The sequence below is a fragment of the Coregonus lavaretus genome (genome assembly GCF_964263955.1).
Source record: "Coregonus lavaretus genome assembly, chromosome: 40".
NCBI classification, from domain to species: Eukaryota; Metazoa; Chordata; class Actinopteri; order Salmoniformes; family Salmonidae; genus Coregonus; species Coregonus lavaretus.
Window position 1 is genome coordinate 12,504,843 of NC_140027.1, and position 21,347 is coordinate 12,526,189.

Here is a 21,347-nt window from a genome sequence, read left to right on the forward strand (position 1 = left end):
CATAATGACAAAGCAAAAACAGGTTTTTAGAAATTGTTAGAAATGTATTAAAAATAAATAACTGATATCACATTTACATAAGTATTCAGACCCTTTACTCAGTACTTTATTGAAGCACCTTTGGCAGAGATTACAGCCTCGAGTCTTCTTGGGTATGATGCTACAAGCTTGGCACATCTGTACTTGGGGAGTTTCTCCGATTCTCCTCTGCAGACCCACTCAAGCTCTGACATGTTGGATGGGGAGCGTCGCTGCACAGCTATTTTCAGGTCTCTCCAGAGATGTTAGATCGGGTTCAAGTCCGGGCTCTGGCTGGGCCCCTCAAGGACATTCAGAGACTTGTCCCAAAGGCACTCCTGTGTTGTCTTGCCTGTGTGCTTAGAGTTATTGTCCTGTTGCAAGGTGAACCTTCGCCCAAGTCTGAGGTCCTGAGCACTCTGGAGCAGGTTTTCATCAATGATCTCTCTGTACTTTGCTTCGTTCATCTTTCCCTTGATCCTGACTAGTCTCCCAGCCCCTGCCGCTGAAAAACATCCCCACAGCATGATGCTGCCACCACCATGCTTCACAGTAGGGATGGTGCCAGGTTTCCTCCAGACGTGACGCTTGGCATTCAGGCCAAAGAGTTCAATCTTGGTTTCATCAGACCAGAGAATCTTGTTTCTCATGGTCTGAGAGTCCTTTAAGTGCCGTTTGACAAACACCAAGCAGGCTGTCATGTGCCTTTTACTGAGGAGTGGCTCCATCTGGCCACATAAAGGCCTGATTGGTGGAGTACTGCAGAGATGGTTGTACTTCTGGAAGGTTCTCCCATCTCTACAGAGGAACTCTGGAGCTCTGTCAGAGTGATCATCGGGTTCTTCGTCACCTCCCTGACCAAGGCCCTTATCCCCCGATTGCTCATTTTAGCCGGGCGGCCATTGAAGAAATTTTTACTATGAAATAACACATATGGAATCATGTAGTAACCCAAAAAGTGTTAAACAAATCAAAATATATTTTATATTTGAGATTCTTCAAAGTAGCCACCCTTAGCCTTGATGACAGCTTTGCACACACTTGGCATTCTCTCAACCAGCTTCATGAGGAATGCTTTTCCAATGGTCTTGAAGGAGTTCCGACATATGCAGAGCACTTGTTGGCTGCTTTTCCTTCACTCTGCGGTCCAAATCATCCCAAACCATCTCAATTGGGTTGAGCTCGGGTGATTGTGGAGGCCAGGTCATCTGATGCAGAACTCCATCACTCTCCTTCTTGGTCAAATAGTCCTTACACAACCTGGAGGTGTGTTGGGTCATTGTCCTGTTGAAAAATGACAGTCCCACTAAGCAAAAACCAGATGGGATGGCGTATCACTGCAGAATGGCCAGTATTTTTTTTTTAATGAAAAAATATATAAATGAAAAAACAAATATAAAATATATATAGTTTCCCGAGTGGCGCAGTGGTCTAAGGCACTGCATCGCAGTGCTAGCTGTGCCACTAGAGATCCTGGTTCGTATCCAGGCTCTGTCGTAGCCGGCCGCGACCGGGAAACCCATGGGGCGGCGCAGAATTGGCCCAGCGTCGTCCAGGGTAGGGGAGGGAATGGCCGGCAGGGATGTAGCTCAGTTGGTAGAGCATGGCGTTTGCAACGCCAGGGTTGTGGGTTCAATTCCCACAGGGGGCCAGTATGAAAAATAAAATAAAATAATGTATGCACTCACTAACTGTAAGTCGCTCTGGATAAGAGCGTCTGCTAAATGACTAAAATGTAAATGTAAATATATATATATATATATATATATATATATATATACACATATAAAGAAATAAACAGAAAATGAAAAAAAATGAAAAAATGTATACTCTCACTAACTGTAAGTCGCTCTGGATAAGAATGTCTGCTAAATGACAAAACATTTTTTTTTATCCAAATTTGATTTGAGTTGTCTAGGTCACATGGTGGAGCAATAACAATTTAAAACCATAATAAGAACAAAGGATGTGCATAATGTGTCCCTCCCTTCTGAACAGTTTAAAGTTGGTTTGAAGTTTCTAGGCGATGTCAGGGCTGGCAATAGTCATAAGCGAAATAAGCGGTCACTTAGGAACCGTGGCCCCCAAAAAGCTTTTTTTTTCTCAAAACTCAGTCGGGGTCTCAACTTACTGTTTAAGGTTAGAATAGTAGAATACACAAGGTGACATTTCAAAATTTGGTTGTGCATCAGTCACTTAATTAGCCCATGTCTGCTAAAAAAAATATGAATTAGTAAGTTAGTCTAGCCAGCTATCTAAACTTGTAGTAATCATGGCCGAATTACCGACCGGGCACGAAGAGCATGTGCCCAGGGACCCTGACCTCCAGGGGGGCCCCATTTAATTTGTTACTCACTCTTACTCAGATATCATATTATGTGTAGAATTTCAGGAAATTAGCTTTACAACTGCAAAGAGCCCCATGGCAAAATGTGTAGAATTGCAGAAAACTTGCTTTAAAACTGCAATATTTTCTCTACCCCACATGGCAAAATGTGTAGAATAGCAGGACATTTGCTGTAAAACTTAACGGTCCAATGCAGCCATTTTTATATCAATATCAAATCATTTCTGTGTAACTATTAAGTACCTTACTGTGTTTTCCATTAAAATGGAAAGAGCAATTATTAACTAATTTACCGCCTGGTGATGTCAAATTTCAGGCATTTCTCACACTAAAAGGGAATTATCATCATTTTCACAATATTATTCTAACCTCATAGTGTGGAAATATACACTACCCTTCAAAAGTTTGGGGTCACTTAGAAATGTCTTTGTTTTCGAAAGTAAAGCCATTTTTTTGTCCAATTAAAATAACATCAAATTGATCAGAAATACAGTGTTGAAATTGTTAATGTTTTAAATGGCTATTGTAGCTGGAAACGGCTGATTTTTTCAATGGAATATCTTGTGTTTGCTAATCCAAGTTTATCATTTTAAAAAGGCTAATTGATCATTAGAAAACCCTTTTGCAATTATATGTTAGCACAGCAGCTGAAAACTGTTGTGCTGATTAAAGAAGCAATAAAACTGGCCTTCTTGATACTAGTTGAGTATCTGGAGCATCAGCAATTGTGGGTTTGATTACAGGGTCAAAATGGCCAGAAACAAATAACTTTCTTCTGAAACTCGTTAGTCTATTCTTGTTCTGAGAAATTAAGGCTATTCCATGCGAGAAATTGCCAAGAAATGGAAGATCTCATACAACGCTGTGTACTACTCCCTTCACAGAACAGCGCAAACTGGCTCTAACCAGAATAGAAAGAGGAGTGGGAGGCCCTGGTGCACAACTGAGCAAGAGGACAAATACATTAGTGTCTAGTTTGAAAAACAGACGCCTCACAGATCCTCAACTGGCAGCTTGATTAAATAGTACCCGCAAAACCCCACTCTCAACGTCAACAGTGAAGAGGCGACTCTGGGATGCTGACCTTCTAGGCAGAGTTGCAAAGAAAAAGCCATATCTCATACTGGCCAATAAAAATAAAATATTTAGATGGGCAAAATAACACAGACACTGGACAGAGGAAGATTGGAAAAAGGTGTTATGGACAGATGAATCGAAGTTTGAGGTGTTCGGATCACAAAGAAGAACATTTGTGAAACGCAGACCAAATGAAAAGATGTTGGAGGAGTGCTTGATGCCATCTGTCAAGCATGGTGGAGGCAATGTGATGGTCTGGGGGTGCTTTGGTGGTGGTAAAGTGGGAGATTTGTACAGGGTAAAAGGGATCTTGAAGAAGGAAGGCTATCACTCCATTTTGCAATGCCGTGGACGGCGCTTGGTTGGAGCCAATTTCCTCCTACAACAGGACAATGACCCAAAGCACAGCTCCAAACTATGCAAGAACTATTTAGGGAAGAAGCAGTCAGCTGGTATTCTGTCTATAATGGAGTGGCCAGCACGGTCACCCGATCTCAACCCTATTGAGCTGTTGTGGGAGCAGCTTGACTGTATGGTACGTAAGAAGTGCCCATCAAGCCAATCCAACTTGTGGGAGGTGCTTCAGGATGCATGGGGTGAAATCTCTTCAGATTACCTCAACAAATTGACAACTAGAATGCCAAAGGTCTGCAAGGCTGTAATTGCTGCAAATGGAGGATTCTTTGAAGAAAGCAAAGTTTGAAGGACACAATTATTATTTATATTCAAAATCATTATTTCTAACCTTGTCAATGACTACATTTCCTATGCACTTTGCTATATTTCCTATTCAAACTCATTTCATGTATGTTTTCATGGAAAACAAGGACATTTCTAAGTGACCCCAAACTTTTGAACGGTACTGTATATAAAACACAGGAAAATCACATTTTTCACTGCACTTGGCCTTTATAAATGTTCTCTCCACTGTCAAGAGGGGGGCCACTCAAATGTTTTGCCCGTGAGGTGGGGAGCCCCACAATCAAATCGCTCCCAAAAGGCTAGGGCCGGCCCTGGGTGATGTGGTCAAAGAGTTATTGAAATGTAAATATTGTGATCTTGCACTTTGTTGACCATCCCTAACTACATTGAAAAATATATATAAACTCAACATGTAAAGTGTTTGTCCCATGTTTCATGACCTGAAATAAAAGATCCCAGAAATTTTCCATATGCACAAAAAGGGTATTTCTCTCAAATTTTGTGCACACATTTGATTACATCCCTGTAAGTGAGCATTTCTCCTTTGCCAAGATAATCCATCCACTTGACAGGTGTGGAATATCAAGAAGCTGATTAAACAGCATGATCATTACACAGATAAACCTTGTGCTGGGGACAATAAAAGGCCACTCTAAAATGTGCAGTTTTGTCACACAACACAATGCCACAGATGTCTCAAGTTTTGAGGGAGCGTGCAAAATTGACATGCTGACTGCAGGAATGTCCACCAGAGCTGTTTTCAGAGAATTGAATGTTCATTTCACTACCATAATCTGCTTCCAACGTCGTTTTAGAGAATTTGGCAGTATGCCCAACCGGCCTCACAACCAAAGACCACGTGTATGGTGTTGTGTGGGTAAGCGGTTTGCTGATGTCAACGTTGTGAACAGAGTGCCCCATGGTGGCGTTGGGGTTATGGTATTGGCAGGCAGGCATAAGCTACGGACAACAAACACAATTGCATTTTATCGATGGCAATTTCAGATTTTATTGGTCACATACACATATTTAGCAGATGTTATTGCGGGTGTAGCGAAATGCTTGTGTTCTTAACTCCAACAGTGCAGTAGTATCTAACAATTCACAACAATACACACAAATCTAAAGGTAAAAGAATGGAATTAAGAAATATATAAATATTAAATTGAGCAATGTCGGAGTGGCATTGACTAAAATACAGTAGAATAGAATACAGTATATACATATGAGATGAGTAAAGCAGTATGTAAACATTATTAAAGTGGCCAGTGATTCCAAGTCTATGTATATAGGGCAGCAGCCTCTAAGGTGCAGGATTGTGTAACAGTGTGGAAGGCGGCTAGTGATGGCTATTTAACAGTCTGATGGCCTTGAGCTAGAAACTGTTTTTCAGTCTCTCGGTCCCAGCTTTGATGCACCTTCTGGATGATAGTGGGGTGAACAGGCCGTGGCTCAGGTGGTTGATGTCGTTGATTATCTTTTTTGGCCTTCCTGTGACATCGGGTGCTGTAGGTGTCCTGGAGGGCAGGTGGTTTGCCCCCGGTGATGCGTAGGGCAGACCGCACCACCCTCTGGAGAGCCCTGCGGTTGCGGGCGGTGCAGTTGCCATACCAGGCGGTGATACAGCCCGACAGGATGCTCTCAATTGTGCATCTGTAAAAGTTTGTGAGGGTTTTAGGGGCCAAGCCAAATTTCTTCAGCCTCCACACACTGTGTGGGTGGACCATTTCAGATCGTTAGTGATGTGTACACCGAGGAACTTTAAGCTTTCCACCTTCTCCACTGCAGTCCCGTCTATGTGGATAGGGGCGTGATTCCTCTGCTGTTTCCTGAAGTCCACGATCAGCTCCTTTGTTTTGTTGACGTTGAGTGAAAGGTTATTTTCCTGGCACCGCTCTCCCAGGGCCCTCGTCTCCTCCCTGTAGGCTGTCTCGTCATTGTTGGTAATCAGGCCTACTACTGTTGTGTCGTCTGCAAACTTGATGATTGAGTTGGAGGCGTGCGTGGCCACCCAGTCATGTGTTGTGATGTGACTTACTTTAATGTATGACTGTTATTTATCGAATCACCTAACTATGTTGAATTGTCACTCGATTAAATTAATCATGTAACAATTAACTCATTAGGAATTTGGGGCACCACGGAATAAGTTGTTTAACGAGTTACCATCTCCCGAATTAAACTCTTAGAATATATATATATATATATATATATATATGTTATATATCGATAACAGCCACTTATCAAAGAATTACCTCTTATCAGTCTCATTCTGAACGTTGCATAATCCTTGAACATGCAAGAACCCTAACCTTATTGATGAATCAGCAATAAACAAATTGGCTTAATTATTTATTTACTAACTAGCTAAATAATACAGACATAGATTCAAATTATCGTAGTTACTTTGGAAACTACGCTCACAGTAATCATAATACTTATGCACCTTAATAATTGCTAATTCGGATTAGAAATGCAACATGTATTTACGTGTTGCTGTCCTCGATAGTTGAGTTGATGATGTAGGACTCTGGTTTGCCCACCAGAGATCTCAATGTCCTTCGTAGAGTTTCTGGTCATAGTTGTGGTTAGAATGGATACTTCAGATGTACCAGCGGTTGTCTGAGAGGGATTGTCCTCTCCTCTCTCTTGTCTTTAGTGAAAGTTCTCTAGATGACTATACATGCCAGCTGCAGACTGAAATGATAAGGTCTAGTGCAGGGTTCTTCAATTCCGGTCCTGGAGGGCCGAAACACTTCTGTTTTTTATTTCTACCTGGTAGTTAATTGCACTCACCTGGTGTCCCAGGTCTGAATTAGCCCCTGATTTGAAGGAGAGGATGAAAAACAGAGGTGTTTCGGCCCTCCAGGACCGGAATTGAAGAACCCTGGTCTAGTGCATTGTCTTATTCTTCACCTTGTGTAGAGGTTGAGAGTTTCAGAGTTTCTCCATTTGCAACGTTTAGCTCACGCTTCACTTCTGCTGGTCTTGTAGAGTGTCAACCATTTTAAGCAGTGGGGCTTACTGGTCTGGTAGAAATTAAACCATTTGCAACTTTAGGCTCTTGCCTCACGTCTGCTGGTCTGAGATGAATTTCGTCACAAGGCTTTTTATGCACTCGGGGTAAAAGGGGCGTTCCATCATGTTTGTGCTCATCTGGGTGTGGCCAGAGTTAACATGCTTAAATGTCTTACTCAAATCAGCCACGCCGACAATCAACATCCTGATCAACTCTATGCAAAGGAGATGTGTTAAGCTGCATGAGGCAAATGGTGGTCACACCAGAAACTGACTTTGTTTTATGATCCACGCCCCTACCTTTTTCTTATAAGGTATCTGTGACCAACAGATGCATATCTGTATTCCCAGTCATGTGAAATCCATAGATTAGGGCCTAATTAATTTATTTCAATTGACTGATTTCCTTAATTGAACTGTAACTCAGTGAAATCTTTGAAATTGTTGCATGTTGTGTTAATATTTTTGTTCAGTATAGTTGCATCGACCGTGCTGTAGGCTGCCTACACCGTAGCCATGTGATAAGAAGCTCGGTTCAGAATCGAAAACAAGACCTGAGCAATGTTGTACACTTTTTTTTCCTTCATAAAGAGCCTAACCTGAGGTCTGTAACTTTGAAGGTCCGAATGTCCGGCGAATATTGAATATCAAATCAACTTTTTACCACGGTAAAAAACATATATTTCTAATCTATAATGAGTGCATATTGATGTTTCTAACAACAAATGTTGATAATACAAGGTGAAGTTAGTTGAAACGTATTAAAGTAATTTTGTCCCAGGGCAGGCTCAAGTCATCATATTCATGCCTCACCCGCGCGAACCCAGAGAACTGGCAGTCGTTGCCTGGTAACGGGACGCGTTTCCTTGGAGTGTATGAATGAACAACATGAAGAGGGCTAGCTAGCTACTGGAGCTAGCCAGCTGTTAGCTGGTTAACAAATGAGGTGCAGACATTTTGGAAATTACAATCTTGTGTATTATAACTAAGCGCGTTTGACTAACAGGACAGGAAACATGGAGGTAAGTTGTGCTGGTTTGTATAGCTAGCTAGATAGCTAACGTTACGTTTTGTTTTGCCAAAAGCAACAGGTGCTACCTCTGGGTAGTATTCATTAGTGGACACCGCAGCAAAACGTTTAGCAAAGGATAACAAACACAAGCCTTTCTTGTTGGAAAACTTCAGTCCGTTTTCTCTCGTCTGGTTGGTGCCTAGTGAATAGTCAGTCACCTACTGTATCGTGACTGACCGTCCGTGGCGTTGGATGAGATAGGGCTCTACAGTACTGTACAGAAAGCTCCCAATCCGATTCAAACTCCATTCACCAGCGGCAGCTCTGCAAGCTTTCCGCCTATGTCAAAATACGTTCGTTAATCGCCAAATATGGAGCAACTATATTAATTTAAGGCCGGTATGTACTTCCAAAAAAAGTTATAAATAAAAATTGGCAAACAATGCCTATTCGGCACATCCAATGACAGTACATACCGGCCGTAACGGGAGTAAATGAAGATAGATGCTCAGCGAAACTCCATATTTGGTGATCAACGACTAACGTCTTTTGACATTAAAACGCTTTCAGAGCTGGTGAATGGGAGTTTGAGTCAGAGCTTTCTGGGCGAGAGGTCTCTAACGCACAGGTAGATAGATACTGATCGGGGCTTGCAGTATGTTAACGTTAACGTTCCAGAACTGTCAAGTCATTTTTCTTCATGTCACTGCATTTCTATAGTAGGCCTATAGTAACTTGTGACAGTTATCAATCAATCTTTATTGTCACAATCGGGAAATGTATAGTACAGTCAGGGCAAGAAACAAGATCAACTGCAACAGATACACATAAGATGAATAGAAAACAGATCAGTTGCAGTAGTTATTGCAGGAGTGAAACCATACAGAGCACATAAAGTGTCCCTTTCAGGACCTTGCAATTAGCTTACTCTCTCAGATTTGACAAGTGCTTGATTACAGTTTGTGTGTCCTTTCCCAGGATAAAGGTCAGAAGCCAGAAGCAGATGAGAACAGTTTTGAATCACTGGAGAAGGAGTTCCAGGAGGTTCTCAATGAGTTGGTGGGAGACAAGAGCCTGGACAAATTCCGGGTTGAATATGAGAAACTGACCAACGCCCTAAAGAAGTCCCATGAGAGTGAGAAGAGGCTGATGACAAAATGCAGGGAGCTGAATGCAGAGATAGTGTCCAATTCAGTAAAAGTTGCTACTGCACTGAAGTTGTCCCAGGAAGATCAAACGACTATAACTTCTCTGAAGAAGGTAGGCCCTTAATGGTGAAAACATGAGTAGCTGCATAGATGTTTAATAAGCCTACAGCCTAAAGTTAGGGTGAAGGTTGTCATTAGTGTTGGCAATAAGCGCATGTAGGGTATTATGCAGTACAAATATTCACACTCTTCATTTTGAGCAGAATAGAGCATTGTTTTAGAACTGTGCCTTATTTCAACATGTCCCAGATTTGTCATAGTATTATGGCCATACAAAAGTGTATTGAACACTTTTTTTTCTTTTAGGAAATAGAAAAGGCTTGGAAAATGGTTGATGCAGCCCACGATAAAGAGCTCAGAGCAAAAGAGACAATTCAAACATTGAAACATGACATTTCAAATCTAACAAAACTTGTTGAACAAGGAGCTGGTTTGTCTGTGGGTCAAGAACATGGGTGAGTTGAGTTGTGCACACTCGCACTGTACATTGTCCACTTCCTTTGAATTGACCAATTCACTAGAGATTATTGTCATACCTCAAGGCCTACATACAGTGCTTAATTTGAACAGGATCCGGCACCTAAATTTAGATTTTCAGCCTGCACTTGATATTCTGAGAATTGATTCGGGTTGGGCTAGGTCCGGGTTTAAGTTTGCGCCACATTGTAGCCTATATTTTGAGACCAACCCTTGGCCATTGCTGTGGTGAGAGAGCGAAGCATGCACCTGTAGCCTATCTCTCACAGAACTACAATGAGATTTCTGTGATCTCAATCTCTCTCTGCTCTGATAGACATGAGCCTGCAACTCTCTCTCCATCTCTCCACTTCATCAAAATATAAAATAGGCAGTAATGTAACTATTCCAATTCAAATACAAATTCACTATAATGAATCTGTAGGCGAACTACACTGTTTTACAAAGTATCTTGAGATATAATGGCACGAGCGCATCGGCCATCACTGGTGAGTGCACATTCACTAGCCTATCTTAGTTTTTATTGATCTCAGTTTGTCAATGTCAGAGTACCCTGTCATATCGGTAATTTATGTGGTATATAAAAAAAAAGATGTAGAATTGCATGAAATGCGTTTATAAAAGGACATTTTTGTGTGCAAGTCCTAGAAACGCTTCTGCTCTAGGCTACTCTATGCCACTATGCAAATGCACTGATTTATTAAAAAGGTGAACCCCCCCCCCCCCCCCCCCCCATGCATTTCAGTACTTCCGAGCCCCCCAGATCACCCCCTCTCATGCTCACTTTGAGTTTCGGCACGTCCCGATTTATAGGCTACGGATCCGACTTTTACTGGACCTTTCTTCTCAATGACTAAAGATCCCGAAGCTCCTACGCATGTGCAGGAATCTCTACTTACGCACAGTCTCTTCTCTACTCGTAGAGAACAGGCTACTCAGGCGAATGGTGCTTGTTTGATCAAGTTAGATCAAAGCTGAATCAATATCTACAAGATCACATAATGGTAGTATTATACATAACAGAACCAAATATAATAGCATAGTATAAAGTTACTGTAAGTGATTTTAGGATGATGGTGCGAATGGTCGCATTTCTCTCTTATATGGCCACAGCTCAACTGCGCGCGTGTCACGATCGTTGACACATGATGAAGCGGACCAAGGCGCAGCGTGATAGGCGTACATACTTTTATTAGTGTACACACAACGAACCAAAACAATAAACGATACGTGAAGTCCTAGGGTTAAACACAAACCTTACGGATCAAGATCCCACAAATAACTAGTGCCAACAGGCTGCCTAAGTATGGTTCGTTCCCAATCAGAGACAACGAGAATCAGCTGCCTCTGATTGGGAACCACCCTGGCCAACATAGAAATACAACGATCTAGAACAGAAACCTAGAAAACTATAACATAGAACCTACACACCCTGGCTCAACATTAAAGAGTCCCCAGAGCCAAGGCGTGACAGTACCCCCCCCCCCAAAGGCGCGGACTGCGACCGCGCCAACCAAACACAACAGGAGAGGGGCCGGGTGGACATTCTGCCTCGGAGGCGGATCCGGCTCCGGGCGTGACCACCACTCTCTTTCTACCCCCCCGTAGCGCCCCTGGTCTGGTCCCGCTGGCCGGAGCTGAACTGGACACCGGTGGAGCAGGCACGGGCCGTGCCGGACTGACGACGTGCACCACTGGCTTGGTGCGGGGAGCAGGAACGGGCCGGACCGGGCTGACGACGCGCACCACTGGCTTGGTGCGGGGAGCAGGAACGGGCCGGACCGGGCTGACGACGCGCACCACTGGCTTGATGCGGGGAGCAGGAACGGGCCGGACCGGGCTGGCGACGCGCACCACTGGCTTGGTGCGGGGAGCAGGAACGGGCCGGACCGGGCTGGCGACGCGCACCACTGGCTTGGTGCGGGGAGCAGGAACGGGCCGGACCGGGCTGACGACGCGCACAACTGGCTTGGTGCGGGGAGCAGGAATGGGCGGGACCGGGCTGGCGACGCGCACCACTGGCTTGGTACGGGGAGCAGGAACGGGCCGGACCGGGCTGGCGACGCGCACCACAGGCTTGGTGCGGGGAACAGGAACAGGCCGAACCGGGCTGGCGACGCGCACCACAGGCTTGGTGCGGGGAACAGGAACAGGCCGGACCGGGCTGGCGACGCGCACCACAGCCTTGGTGCGAGGAACAGGCCGGACCGGGCTGGCGACGCGCACCACAGGCTTGGTGCGAGGGTCAGGAACAGGCCGGACCGGGCTGGCGACGCGCACCACTGGCTTGGTGCAGGGAGCAGGAACAGGCCGGGCTGGACTGAGAACACGCACCATAGGCTTGGTGCTGGGAGCCGGAACGGGCCGGGCCGGACTGTGGAGGCGGACTGGAGGTCTGGAGCGGAGAGCTGACACAACCCGTCCTGGCTGAATGCCTACTTCCACACAATATGTGTGAGGCATCAGCACAGGACGTACAGGGCTGTGCACTCGTACTGGCGCTACAGCACGTGGCACTGGTGCAGGATATACGGGACCGAGGAGGGGTACTGGAGGCCACGAGCGTTGAGCCGGCACACTCCGTCCTGGCTGCATGCCCACCTTAGCACGACACGTGCGTGGTGCTAGCACAGGACGTACAGGACTGTGCCGGAACACTCGCGGCACAGTACGTGGCTCCGCATAACACGGAGCCTGCCCTTTTAGCCCCCCAACATTTTTTTATTGGGGCTGTCTCTCGGGCTTCCTCCTCGGCCGGTACCCACTGCGTTGTCGCTGCTCCTCTCTGTAGCGCGCCTCCACAGTCTCCTCCCAAGGACGGCGATCCATTCCGGCCTGGATCTCTTCCCAAGTCCAGGATCCCTTCCCGTCCAGGATCTCCTCCCAAGTCCAGGCTGTCTGTTCCTGGATACGCTGCTTGGTCCTCCTTTGGTGGGATCTTCTGTCACGATCGTTGACACATGATGAAGCGGACCAAGGCGCAGCGTGATAGGCTTACATACTTTTATTAGTGTACACACAACGAACCAAAACAATAAACGATACGTGAAGTCCTAGGGTTAAACACAAACCTTACGGATCAAGATCCCACAAATAACTAGTGCCAACAGGCTGCCTAAGTATGGTTCCCAATCAGAAACAACGAGAATCAGCTGCCTCTGATTGGGAACCACCCTGGCCAACATAGAAATACAACGATCTAGAACAGAAACCTAGAAAACTATAACATAGAACCTACACACCCTGGCTCAACATTAAAGAGTCCCCAGAGCCAGGGCGTGACAGCGCGCCACTATGCAAAACATGTGCTTTGATTGAAACAAAACACAGGTTCTCTCACTGTACAAAATTCGAAACAACCCTGTACATAACTAAGAAGATCTAAATGCATATTCCCATGAAACTGATCGACATCAAATGGTTGGCATGTAGATGCTGCATGGACGTTTCACCGGTAAAACTTGAAGAATTATTATTCATGATTGGCAATGAGAAATGTGAAGGGAGGGTGACCACAAAAATGGGTGCGTAAAGTAGAGGTAAGGAAACACATGCGCAGAACATGATATGGATCTTTCCAGCAGGATCCAGGGTGACGGGAAGGGGCGGATACCTACGGATCAGCAGCCTCAGCCTACAAATTAAGCACTGCCTACATCTCTAGATAAAGATAACATTAGAGAAGTTTTAACTGAAAGCTCATTTGTTTTTCAGTGTGAACGATCTGCTGAAAATCAAAGAGGAACTAACCAAAGAAAGAGATGAACTGCTTACGGAAGTGGTGACTCTGCGAAATAATCTAACAAAGGCCACCGCCAGTCAACAAGAGATGGAGGTTCAAAAAGAAAAGGCAATGGAAACCATATCTCAGGTAATGCAGACACTCAACATCACCATTTACATTTATAGGTGTTTATTGTTAATCAACTTAATGACAACAAATTGAACAAGTATAAACCAAAAAAAACGTGTTCTTGGTTGAACAGAGAACTCAATAGGATTTTTTTTAAATGTAGCATTACATCTTAAACATCAAATTTTTTTAAAAATATTGCGCGTTTGCTTTAACGTCACTTAACTGGCAGGTAGGGCATTAGTTATTAGGTAGGTATTATGGCCATACACTTGGTAGTTGTCTGGAACCTGACTGTAATTGTTTATCATTTCAGTCCTCATTCCCATTCGGTTGCAAATAAACCAGTACGCTTTATTTGCTGGACAGTGTGTCCACAAGTCTTGGCACATCCAGTCATAAATTGACTGGGGCCTTAGCATATAGTAAGTACACTCCAGTGCCCGCTATCTCCTGGAATACTTGCTACTAACGACATCGTTTTGATCCTGTATCCTGTCCACCACAGCTCCAGCAAGACATCCAAGTCCGTCAGAACGAGTGCTCGCGGGAGACACGGCGGAAGGAGAAGCTGGAGAAGGAAGTGAAGCAGCTACACACGGACCTGGAAGCCAAGCAGTCGGACATCAAAGTGCTGAACCTGCAGAGCCAGCGCAGCAAAGAGGAGCAGCAGAGGCTGGAGCAGCAGCTGCGGGAGCAGAAGGTGAGGCCGTGACCAGGGGGGATGACGTTACACCCTCCCTGTACACCGGTCCTCTCCCTTCCCCTTCATCCTCCAATCTTTTCACAGATGAGCACCAACTTGAGAGACGGTGCCAGTCGTACACGCATGGAATACAACTTTTACATGTATGCTGTAGGGGGTTTAGATTTAATGTGGGATTTGATTTGTGCCGTTTGTCCCCTCACAGATTCTCAATGAGCGGGCCACAAAGGAGCTGGAGCAACTGCAAGTGAGAAACACCAAACTCCAGCAGGAGAATGAACAGAATGCCCTGAGTATGGAGCAGCTCTCCCTCGACACTCAACAAAGGGCATCTGACCTAAAGGTAAAGCCCACAAACACCCAGTGTGTTTGTGTGCATGTGCATGTGTGAGAGAAGCTCCACAGATGACGGACATCCATAGAGAGCCCTCACAAAGTGCTGCCTATTGTTGATCAAAACATCATGCCAGTAAAACCATATTTTAATCATGGGACCCCATGGTTGTTTTTTGGCAGTTTTTCGCAAACCATTGCATGTCAGCGCATATGGGCCCATATTCGCAAAGAGTGGCAAAGTAGGAGTGCTTATCTAGAATCAGTGTTGCCTTTTCAATCGTAATCAAATTAAATCAAATTTCTTGGACAGGGAGAGAGAGAAGGGAGGGAAAAAAGAATGGAGTGGCCTCTTCCTGAACTGTTATCAGAGAGACAATGAAAATTGGACAGGAGCCCTAATGACAGCAACACAATAAATACCTATTCTCTCTCGCTCTCCCTCCCTCTCTGACCCCCCACCCCCTCTCTCTTTCTCTCGCTCTTCTTCCTCTTTCTCTTTCTCTTCCTCCCTCCTTTTGTTCACCCCTCCTCAGGTGAAGGAGGAGGAGGTGAATCAGATGCGTCAGGAGATTGCCAAACTAACAAAGATGAGAGAGGCCACTCAGCGGAAGTTCCGACAGACGGAGGATCAGAAGTTGGAAGTGGAGCAGCAGAGGGACATGCTGAAAAACCAGATCGCTGGCCTGGAGAGAGGCAAGGATACACTCACACACACACTAACTACACTGACACTCTCGCACTAAACCCACACACATTCACATGCACTACATGTGCACACACACTCATAACACATGCACACGCACCCACATATACACACACATACACACACTTTTACACTCATCATATGCTGCTGCTACTCTGTTCTTTGTTTTATTATTATATATCCTGATGCTTTACCCTGCCTTCATGTACATATCTACTTCTACCTCAAATACCCCTGCACATTGATCTGGTACTGGTACTTCCTGTATATAGCTCCATTCTTGTGTATTTTATTCCTCTTGTGTTACTATTTATTTTATTTTTTACTCTGCATCTTTGGGAAGGGCTCGTAAGCAAGCGTTTCACGGTAAAGTCTACACCTGTTGTATTCGGCACGTGACAAATAACATTTGATTTGATTTCAACATGCACACACACGCAGAACTAAACAAACACTAATACACATGCCCGCACAAATGTACACTACCGTTCAAAAGTTTGGGGTCACTTAGAAATGTCCTTGTTTTCGAAAGAAAATAAAAAATTTTGTCCATTAAAATAACATCAAATTGATCAGAAATAGAGTGTAGACATTGTTAATGTTGTAAATGGCTATTGTAGCTGGAAACGGCTGATTTTTTTATGGAATATCTACATAGGCGTACAGAGGCCCATTATCGGCAACCATCAGCCCTGTGTTCCAATGGCACGTTGTGTTTGCTAATCCAAGTTTATCATTTTAAAAGGCTAATTGATCATTAGAAAATCCTTTTGCAATTATGTTATTAAATAGTACCCGCAAAACACCAGTCTCAACGTCAACAGTGAAGAGGCGACTCCGGGATGCTGATTGCCTAGTTCAGCATCCCGGAGTCGCCTCTTCACTGTTGACGTTGAGACTGGTGTTTTGTGGGTACTATTTAATCAAGCTGCCAGTTGAGGACCTGTGAGGCGTCTGTTTCTCAAACTAGACCCTCTAATGTATTTGTCCTCTTGCTCAGTTGTGCACCAGGGCATCCCACTCCTCTTTCTATGCTGGTTAGAGCCAGTTTGCGCTGTTCTGTGAAGGGAGTAGGACACAGTGTTGTACGAGATCTTCAGTTTCTTGGCAATTTCTCGCATGGAATAGCCTTCATTTCTCAGAACAAGAATAGACTGATGAGTTTCAGAAGAAAGTTATTTGTTTCTGGCCATTTTGATCCTGTAATCGAACCCACAATTGCTGATGCTCCAGATACTCAACTAGTCCCAAGAAGGCCAGTTTTATTGCTTCTTTAATCAGCACAAAAGTTTTCAGCTGTGCTAATATAATTACAAAAGGGTTTTCTAATGATCAATTAGCCTTTTAAAATGATAAACCTGGATTAGCAAACACAACGTGCCATTGGAACACAGGACTGATGGTTGCTGATAATGGGCCTCTGTATGCCTATGTAGATATTCCATAAAAAATCAGCCGTTTCCAGCTACAATAGCCATTTACAACATTAACAATGTCTACACTGTATTTCTGATCAATTTGATGTTATTTTAATGGACAACAAAAATGCTTTTCTTTCAAAAACAAGGACATTTCTAAGTGACCCCAAACTTTTGAACGGTAGTGTATGCCGGGAGACACACACAAATATCTGGGTTGACACTTAAACACTCCTCTGCTCTGTTCCACTCTTCACTGTCAAAAGCACTCTTTTTGACAGGAAGATGCCATTTTTCCTTATCTTTTAGTAACTCAGAAAATATGAAATGTAGTGGTTACATTGTGGTGGGGTTTGTGTGCAAGGTACATCAATTGTGCATACAGAATGTCTATCATTCTCTCTCACTCAAAAACAACATGAACATGAACCTTGTGTTGTGAACAGAAATGGAGTCCTCCAAAAAGCAGATGGAGATTGACAAGAAAGGCATTGATGAACTGATGCGGGAAAGAGACATCCTGAACAAGGTATGTATGCAGAGAATAATATAATTTAGCAGACACTTTTATCTAAAGCAACTTGCAGAACTGTCAACATTGACAGTAACACACATCCAGTATGTACCCCATGCAGAAATCAAATCGACAACCCCGGCATTGCCAGCACCCAATGCTACATGACATTATGTGTATAGCCTATGTTGTTTCATTATTTGCGGGTCTTGTTTTGCATGATTTCTTTCATTAGACACCTCTTAATGTGACTAATGTGCACCAAACACACTCTCATCTGCTCACAACCCATTGTGAAAGTGTGTGTTTGTGCATGTACATTTGTGTCTGTGTGTGTGTGTGTCTGTTTATTGGTTTGTTTTGTGTGTGTTGGCATGCACATGTGTGTGTGTACATTGTAGAACATGGTCAAGGCAGCCAATGCCACGGAGAAGCAGCTGAATGTAGTGAAGCTCCATGAGCAGTCCAAGAAGAACCTGGACCAGGAGATCATGAACTACCGCGACGAGGCCCAGAAGCAGCGCAAGATCATCTACCAGCTAGAGAAGGAGCGTGACCGCTATATCAACGAGGCCAGCGACCTCACACACAAGGCAGGTCAAGGTGCACTAAGATAACTCAAGGATGGGTGGAGAGACCAGGGGCCTCATTTATAAACGCTGTGTATGTACAAAATATAACATTTTCCCTGCAAAACAAAACATGCACCAGTTTTCACTGCATTTATAAAAACTGAACTTGCCTGGAGAATGTGCTTACCTCCACGCAAAGTTCAGACCCTGCAAATGCACTACTTCTTGTTACTTCTAGTAATTATTGCATTGCGAGCAGGCAAGTAAGTACTTTATGCAAATGAGGAATGGTTAGGATGACACGCTATTCATAAAACAGCAACAACAGGAAAACATAATGACAAAACAAATGCAGCTATTTGTTGTTAGTAAGAAGAGCGAACATCTATTGATTTTATCGTTGCAATCTAAAATTATAAATAGGAATTATCTAACCTTTATTTAGGCAGGGGAGACAAAATCAAGCAATTAAAGCTGTTTTTCTTAAATCTGTGGTGACAAAAGGAGTTTCAAGATTTAGCCATCCCTGTGAACGGGTATGATATCTCGTACTTCTATAGGTTAGTAACGACAAAGACAGTACAGTATGAAGATAGGAAGAAACTGTTTCTCCAACAGAAATCCCAGATCACGCTTGTAGGCTATGTCAAGGCGACGTTGGCTAGTTAAACTCATGCGTAGAAACACGTTATCGGGTCTAACGGTCGAACTGCGCATGTGCAGTCCATCAAATCAAAGGTACTCCTTCAATATAAAGTTGTTTTTGACGAAAATGAAAATGTGTCAGATTGTCATGTTCACGAGGTTGAAGTAGTAACATGTTCAACTAAAGACATTGGCTTGAATCTAGGTTGTGCCTTTAGATTTTGAGAAAATGAACAACTAAGGAAGATTATTTCACTTCTCTCATTGACTTCCCAAACCCCGGCCTGGTTTGTTTGGTCTGTTTCGCAAGCGTTCCCGGAAGTCTCACGATGTTGCGCCTCGGGTTTCAAAAGCAGACAGTAGAACAGACAGTTCATATTTTCCGTTGAGGTGTGTAGGCTACTACTGGACGTCTGAATCATTAAATATAATCTCATTCTAGTTCTGTGGTTTGAATACTGTAATTAAAAATGTCTCGAGTAGACACTGTTTCAGAATTAAGGACAGTGCAGCATATTTAGGTTGCGGGAAAAAGTCCATGCAAAACATTGTTGAATTAAAATGTTCTGCTAACAGGTCCACAACAATTTGTCATGGTTTATTTCTTTCAGAAACTGTCACAGTCCTTTGCCCAATACAGCAAATGTCACAGCAGAAGATTAAAACATTGTGGCAACACCTCCAAAACATTTGATAAAATGTGCCATTGCTTTTGTTTGGTGAAACTGTAATGGCTTAATTTCAATATACTTATTATACAGCAAATAGGGTTGTTATTTATCACCATAAAAGGTGAATGAAGGGCGTTTTCCAGGCGAATAAATAATGCTAATTCACATGCGCATAGTTTCAGGACGGGGCTGATTTATAGTGAGAAACATGCGTATGTGTGGCTTATGGCAGGTTTATAAATCTCAATATTTTTATAAGTACGCATTATTTTCAGAAAGGGGTTAAGCAGATATTTAATGTGAAATTTACACAACGCTTATCAATGAGGCCCCCAGAGTGCTGGCAGGTCTCCCCTGTCCATGTAATCGTATTCATTGTGATCTAAAGGGCATAGCTGATCTTAAATCCACGTTGGATACATTCAGCCCCAGGGATTTAGGCTTAGTTAATAATAATATAATATGCCATTTAGCAGACGCTTTTATCCAAAGCGACTTACAGTCATGCGTGCATACATTTTTACATATGGGTGGTTCCGGGGATCGAACCCACTACCCTGGCGTTACAAGCGCCATGCTCTACCAATTGAGCTACAGAGGACCGGTAATGTACCAGTAATGTAGTACTAGCATTAATGTTGATGAAGCAGAGAAAATGGGAGGGAACTCCATTTGAACATTGCAGATGAGATAATGTGATATGCGACATGTGTTGCAACAGACAAAGCATCTTTACATATGTTGATGAGGTGGAGAAAATGGTAAGGAACTTAATTTGAACATTGCAGTATATCATTTAGGACTACAGCATGCCGGTATTGTGTCTAGGTTGTGTTATATAAACAGCTAGCTATCAGCTTCTGGTTACGTAAGCCCAAGTCTTCTATTAAGTCCCAAACTAAACCCCCTCTTGGGATGATCCTCTGTTCCCTCGTTCCCTTTCTTCCACAGGTGCTCCAACACATGGAGGACATTAAAATGAGGGAGATGCAGATCTTTGAGGACAAGAAGAAGATTGCAGAGGCAGAGACCAAGCTCAAACAGCAGCAGAACCTCTACGAGGCCGTCCGATCTGATCGGAACCTCTACAGCAAGAACCTCATCGAAGCCCAGGTTGGATTTACATATGATCAGTCAGTCAGTTGTGTAGGCAGGCGGGTGATTGGTCAGTCTACTCGCTCGCTTGCTCACCCACTCAGTCATTCACTCACTCACTCACTCACTCTCCACCCTCTCTTTCAGGATGAGATCACAGAGATGAAGAGGAAACTGAAGATCATGAACCATCAGATTGACCAGCTAAGGGAGGAGATCAACGGCAAAGAGTCTGCCCTAGTCAAGGAGCACCTGGAGTTCCAGCGAGTGGAGAAAGAGAAGGAGGCTCTGAAGGTAATTTACTATGCTGTGCTCACTGTGGCTACTGTGCAAATGTACTTTTTAGGCTGGGAACCCATTGGTGTAACTAGTCATGAGAGAAAGGATGGTTGTAATTCAGCATTTTGTTTTACTCAAATATTAACACCAACCTGCTTTAGCTCGTTCAATCACATCAGTGTGACACACTCCCCACCAGCATGACACCCATCCTGCCAAATGGCACCTTATTATAGTGCACTACTTTTGACCAAGGCCCAAAGTCTGTTTTCTTTTTCTTTACCTGGCTGCCCTAAAAGGCTAGCCTCCCCTCATTTACCTCATTTTCAAATGGCACAATTAAAACCAGTTTGATGAAGTGAAGGCCGTCTTTCCATTCCTCCTATAGGCCGAACTCCAGAAGATGAAGCAGCAGGCTCAGGAGACGAAGCAGTTTATCGACAATCAGGAGGCCGAGGAGAGAAAGCTGCTCAAGATCATAGCCGACGCAGATGCTGAGCGGCTCAGACAGAAGAAAGAATTGGATCAGGTAAGATCCAGAGGGGTGGAAAGGTGGCTCCCTGCTTTCACTGAGAACTCACTGCCCATTCAAAGAGACAAATAGTACTGTCATAGTGATAAAATAGTGCTGATTTTAATAAAGGGGCAGGCCCTTCCCGTAGTGGCCTGGGATGGACAGAGATGTTGTCATCAGCC

The 21,347-nt window shown here is 43.9% G+C and overlaps 1 protein-coding gene across 1 annotated transcript in view; it reads left to right on the forward strand.

The window, feature by feature from the left end:
* Positions 1–8,178: 8,178 nt before the first annotated feature.
* The window catches only part of LOC311113388 (cilia- and flagella-associated protein 58-like), a gene marked incomplete at both ends in the record, with an annotated part of 33,264 nt that continues 20,095 nt past the window's right edge, over positions 8,179–21,347 (forward strand). The window contains 12 exons of the mRNA XM_084156592.1: positions 8,179–8,184; positions 9,153–9,434; positions 9,689–9,837; positions 13,574–13,730; positions 14,221–14,415; positions 14,624–14,761; positions 15,288–15,447; positions 17,322–17,404; positions 17,791–17,982; positions 20,229–20,390; positions 20,520–20,666; positions 21,040–21,180. Coding sequence (XP_084012718.1) covers positions 8,179–8,184; positions 9,153–9,434; positions 9,689–9,837; positions 13,574–13,730; positions 14,221–14,415; positions 14,624–14,761; positions 15,288–15,447; positions 17,322–17,404; positions 17,791–17,982; positions 20,229–20,390; positions 20,520–20,666; positions 21,040–21,180 — 1,812 coding nt within the window. The remainder of the gene's footprint in view (positions 8,185–9,152; positions 9,435–9,688; positions 9,838–13,573; positions 13,731–14,220; positions 14,416–14,623; positions 14,762–15,287; positions 15,448–17,321; positions 17,405–17,790; positions 17,983–20,228; positions 20,391–20,519; positions 20,667–21,039; positions 21,181–21,347) is intronic.